Source organism: Corylus avellana, chromosome ca3 (assembly GCF_901000735.1).
Source record: "Corylus avellana chromosome ca3, CavTom2PMs-1.0".
NCBI lineage: Eukaryota > Viridiplantae > Streptophyta > Magnoliopsida > Fagales > Betulaceae > Corylus > Corylus avellana.
Window position 1 is genome coordinate 5,975,746 of NC_081543.1, and position 6,122 is coordinate 5,981,867.

Sequence of the window (6,122 nt, forward strand, 5' to 3'; positions counted from 1 at the left end):
AATAAAGCAGAGGTCACCAGTTCAAATCACTCTCTCTCCTCTCCTTGTATGGACTTATAAAAAAAATATTTAATCATTGAATCAGGGAAGAAATGAGAGATTCCAACTAGTGACCTCATATTCATGAGGCGTGGTTTCCAACCAATTAAACTATCCCTTGAAGACAATTAATTATGAGTGTTATATCAATATTTTTGGACAATTATAAGATTAAAATATAGTATTTACCATTGAGAAATGTTTTATTTAACCCACATAGAGTCTCACATATTTAATTGTAAATTTACAAAAGAAATTGTTAGTACAAAAGCTGTTTTAGTAGATAACAATGGTCTCACGTCCGCCTACCACGAAAAAGGCCTACACAAATGAAGAAAAGGTTAGAGAGAGTCATCGGTGATTAACCGATGAGCCCGCTCCGACGCCCTAGTCAATAAATGTGTTTTTGAAGAAGAAAGGTGCAGTCTCAGACATAGACAAGATATGAGTAAGATAGATATATAACAACTCTCACATAGAGAAATGTTTTGCATTACTCCAAAAAAAACTTCAGCACTTGCGAAATAGTTATTTAATGATTCAAAATTATTTTTTTTTAAAAAAAAAATTAGGAAGAAATGCAAAATTATTCCTTATGGTTTACTTGATTTACAATTAACTCTCCGTCATATCAAAATGAACTTAGAGGTCCATGAGGTATGTCAAAAAAAATTTAATCCATACAATCAAATTCTGCCCACTAATTTAACATATTTCATTAGTGTGACATTGACTTAAATGCGACAAGTGTCACAATTTTATTAGTTCTGACGTTTCACATTATCAAAATCCGATTAAGTTAGTGAACGGAATTTGATTATTTGGACTTTTTTTTTCTTTTTTTATGGCATACATCAGAGATTTTTGAGTTCAGTTTGATACCACATAAAACTAATTGCAAATCAGATAAATCACACAAACTGATTCTACATATTTTCCAAAAATTTAAAATTAAATATGAATCGATGAACAAACCAAGCAAACCTAAATCTATTGATCTTAACCATGTGGAATTGCAAGCTTGGGCTTGCTAATAAGTTCAAACTTGGGTTAGCCACTTTGCCCCCACTTTTTTCTTATGGGTTGAGAGAATGTGGACTTGAGCTCAATGGAATATGCCACAGAGGATAAGAAAGACCATCTCTTCGCTAGTGTAATCTATAAGTCCAAATGTCCAATAGATGGACCATTGTTAAAAAAGAAAAAGAGGAAGACATTAGTGTAGAGAGAGATAAAAGAGAAAGAGGGACCATAAAAAGGAGAAATAATAGGGAGAGAGTATAGAGAAAGGAAAGATGAGAGAAAAGTTAGGGAAGAAAAGAGTTGGAGATCAACTAATTGGTTAGAGACTAAGGAAACTATTTGCTTAGAGACTAATGAAAATTATTATTTTTATTTGAGATATGTTTTGTGTTTTGAATTGTTTATTGTTATTGTTAAGACTTTGATAAAAAAATAAAATAAAAAGTAAAAAGTGTTTTCTTTTAAAAACAAAAATGGTGTTTTCAAAATGATTAACAAACAAGGCGTAACATTTGGCCTAGAGTCCAACTCATATTACTCTCTTTATATCTTTCTTTGGGTCAAGATTTTTGTTGAATCTTTTTTCTTTTCTTTATTTTCCATTTGCTAAGACACTTTTGGTAAATATGGAATAGTTGATGAATTGGAGATGAACTATAAAGTTAGGACTCGATCTTATAATCTTTGCTTTAAGAGTAATGTTACTTTTTACACTAAATTTTTTATATCAGTCGATGTAACGTGTTGTAAATGGTTAGTACTTTTGTGTGATTTTTTAAGAGACTGATAATTAATTAAAACACGTTACATTAGTCTGTGTAAAGTTTGTGTAAAAATTTAACTATATTCTATCATATATTCATATCCCATGAATTGGGTTGATAAAAATAAAAAATAAAAATCAATTTTCATAAAACCAAGTTGATTTTGGTTTAAAGTTGACTCAAACTTCACACGATCAACATAAACAGTATGATTCTTGCTTGGATCCAAAAAAGTCACAACACTTGATGACATACTTCTCACGTCTTAAGGAACAATTATATTATGCCACGTCTCATTCATACCTTTTGTTTTGTTTTTTTTTTTTTTTTTGTGGGTGTGTGTTGGGTAAGGGATTGCTTTATTTAGATTTTTGCAAGTCTGACGTGGACGTGGGAGACAATGTGTGAGACGGAAGGTGACGCAAGCATCTCTCCTGTCCATGTTTGACCAAAAGTAGCCTTGAGGTTGATGAAAGGGAAGCCAATATATGCAAAGCTTTCTTGGTAGTTAGTTCTTTGTACTACTTGACAAAGTGGCACCAACTGCCAGCTACTAGAGCCTACTGAAACAACCACTTTTTTTTTTTTGCCCAAAAAAAAAAAAAAAAAAAAAAACTTTGTAACTGAAAATTTTAATTATCTAATTAAGCTAGAAATCACATTTTTATCTCACAACTATCCTATAATGCTGGTGTGACAGTTCTAACCAACCCTTCGATCAGTTATTGTTAAAAAAAAAAAAAAATAATCCAAAAGTTTGTTGAAACGGTCACATCAAAGATTGTGAAATAGTTGTAATATAAAAATATAGTTTCTAGCATTACTCGTTAATTAATGAGTACTGTTATAAATCACATTTTTATTTCACAACTATTCCACAGTTCAGTCCCAACAAAACCTTGAATCAGTCTTTGTTAAAAAAAAAAACAATCGATAATCGGTTGGGACTGCCACATTAGCGTTGTGTGATAGTTGTAATATAAAAATGTTGTTTCCAGCATAAGCACAAATTTCAAAGTATTTCTCACATGTTTAAGAGACATATAACACTTTTAAAGATCGAATTTAAAAAATTCCTACAACCCAGTTTGTAAAAAGATCATATCCTCCTAATATTACAATCTTAATCAATATTCTAACATGTTAGTCGTACCCAACTTGGAGACTTTATTTATTTATTTATTTATTTTGTTATCTTGCAACATTTATGGTGAGACCATATATAGGGGCCAAAGTTGTGGCGTGCTTGATCCACCTAAAAACAATAGTAAATTTTTTTTGAGTTTTCTTATAATTTGTCCAAGTGTTTGATAGTTTGTCATGAAATACTATGATGTGTCCAACACACAGAAGCCGCTTGTACCGGCTTTATCTTCCGGAAATAACTCCAGACTTATTGCCGGCTGTGGTCCATTCTCTCTTTTGCCTTTAAAGAAAAAAATGAATATTTGATTATATTTTTTTTTTCAACTGAGCATAGGCTTTTAATAACGCCACTTGTATTGTATAAGCAAAGAGGAGAGTGAGATGGGTAGTCATGTTGTATGGTGGGTGACTAAACAACCACCTTCAGCTCACATGCCTTCTTTATGTGCATTATAAAATTACTCCTTTTATTATTATTATTATTTAAAAAAAAAAAAAAAAAATTCAACACTTCACTCATTCTCTCTTTGATGGCAAGAAAAAATAATTACCCCAAACACACAAAGACTTTTACATAAAGAGGGTGTTCTACATTGCTGGTAGAAGTATATATGAGAAGAAATATATAGAAGAAAGAAAAAAACCAAGTTGTTACAGTATTTGAAGTTTCAAGGTGAAACTGAAACACATTGATGAGCTTATTCTATAACCTAAAAGAAAAGGTAAAACATATAGGCATATAGGAAAGAAGTGTTTGACAAAAACTTATCAGATGAAGTCTGCAGAAGGCCTAGTTGAAGGCAGTGAGCTTGGCAATGCTTGAATCTTGTAAAGAATTAATGGAATAGTGTCCAGAAAAAACTTGTGTGTACACTTTGTGCGACTCCTCTTTGTTTCGGCGGTGAGAGTCTGTTCAACGTGAAATTTATCTTTCTTTTCTTTTATTTGTCCGGCGTCACACAGCCAGGACTAAGAAAAATTCAGTTAGAGATCAAACCGACTAGGGCCTCGTGCTTGTGGGTGCTTCCTACCCACCACGGCGCGAACCCGACACGACCATTATTGCTCTCTTCTTCGACAGGAGCAGGGAGATTGAGATCAAGGAAGTCCCGAGTTTCTGGAGCCGCTGCCTTCTGGATTACAATGGTGGCATTGTTTCTAGCCTCAGAGCCACCAACCAAGTGGGATCTTTTGTGACCTCCCAAGGCTTGGCCTGATGGAAAAACTTTGAAGCAAATTGGGCACTCATGCCCCTTATTACTCTTCTTGGACCCTGTAGTTTTCTGTCTCTTTTCAGCACAACCAGCTGGTATTTCTTGGTCAATGGGGTTCTCATTTTTGCAGAACTTGATGAGCTTACTATCGGCTGTAGGGTGAGGAGAGTGTTGAACAGTTTCTATGCTATTTTCACTGCTCTCAATTTTTGAAGCAAAGCAACCTTTGATCTTTTTATGGCTAGCTCTGTGCCCACCAAGAGCTTGGTATGAGTGGAAGGTTCTGTTGCAAGTAGTACACTCAAATTTACTCCTCTTATTGGAATTCTTGCAGATTTCAGAATCCATAGAATTGGTAGTCAAAGTTTTCAAGGACTCTGACCTCAATTCAGGATCATAGGAATCAAGGAACTTTCTCTTGCTTGAGTTAAACTTGATTGAAGCCAATTGAGCTTGACTTAATGCAGTTTCCTTGGAGAAATTCTTCCCCAATTCAACTTCAGAATCCTCAAATCCGAAATGATCATTCTTGAAAAACCCATCAGTGGAAGCTTCAGCTTTGTTCTTTCTAGAGCGACTTCTGGAATTGCCAGGAGCACAGAATTCTGACCTTCTCCCTTTGAGATCCTCAGAATTCTTATCACTAAATTTCTTCACTTTCACAGTTTCACTACCATTGCAGACAAAAGTCTTGCCATCGATTTTAGAAATCCGGTTAGTTTGAAAAGATTCAAGAGCTTCTAAGTAGACAGAATTATTATCAGAAGACTCTGCAGCAGAATTCAAACCACCCCAATGACCCACATCCCTAGAAAGCATCATCAAGCACATAGCAACCTCTTCTTGTTCTTGCTCAATATCAGAAACAGAGGAGGAATTACCATTGGCTATAGAGAAAGAAGAAGAGGTTGCAGTTGCCATGTACCTTGTTCTTCTTTCCGATCTCCTCCTCCGACTTGGATTGTCGGATTCATTGTCGGATTGGCTGTCCATGACGAGCTTGTGGCTAGCACTGATCCACGAGTCTTGATCCTCCAAGCTAATACAACCTTTTTCTTTCTCTGAGTGACATTTCATGTGACCAAACAGAGCTTTCCAAGAAAGAAACTTCTTACCACATTCTTTGCATAACTTTTCATAGAGCGAAGTCTCTTCGCTTGAATCAGCAAGCCTCCTAGTCTTCTTGGGGTTCTCTCTAAGGCCATAACCAGTGTAAATCCCAGCTTCCAAACCCATCTCAGCATTAGTCTGGTTTCTACCATTGTTGAAAGAGGAGACTTTTATTTTGCTCAGTTTTTCCTCTGTTTCTGTCGAATTAATGGTCAAATGAGACCTCATGTGACCGCCCAATGATCTACCACAGGGGAAGCGCTTGCTGCAGAACTTGCATACGTGCTTTAATCCTCCTCGACCTTCCTCCATTGAATTAGAATTACAATTTGCAAAAGGAAAACACAGATCAGAGCAACAATGCTAAAAAAAAAGCCAAAGGGTAATCAAACAGAGGACCACAAGGAAAAGAGAAGAAGACCCAGATCAGAAAATCAAGGTGAAAGCTCAAATCTGGTTGGAAAACCGTGTCAGATCACGGTTTCTTGCTTTCCGAGCTAATCAGAGAAGAACCCATCTCGGAATTCACAGAATTGTAGATAAAAAAAAAAAAAACAAGATCTGAAGCCCAAGAAAAGGAGGAAAAGGAGAGGCGTAGTAAATGTGTAGTATATTAGCTTTATCTCTGCGAATTGAAGCAGCTGTTTCTTGGGTAGTTGAAATATGAAGAAAAAATCAAACTTGCACAAGGTGGAGGTTCTGTTACCTTTGTTGCTAATGATGGCGATGAACAAGGCAATGAAGAAAAATTAAAAGGACCTAAGTGAGCGAGCGAGCGCTTGTTTCTCTTTTATCTCACTAGTTTCTCTCTCAAAGATTGACTATA

At 35.3% G+C, this 6,122-nt stretch overlaps 1 protein-coding gene across 1 annotated transcript; it reads right to left on the reverse strand.

The window, feature by feature from the left end:
* Positions 1-3,587: 3,587 nt before the first annotated feature.
* LOC132175820 (uncharacterized) lies at positions 3,588-6,122 on the reverse strand. Its single transcript, XM_059587880.1, has one exon. It carries the CDS (start codon positions 5,606-5,608, stop codon positions 3,953-3,955), a length of 1,656 nt encoding a protein of 551 aa, XP_059443863.1. The 5' UTR covers positions 5,609-6,122; the 3' UTR covers positions 3,588-3,952.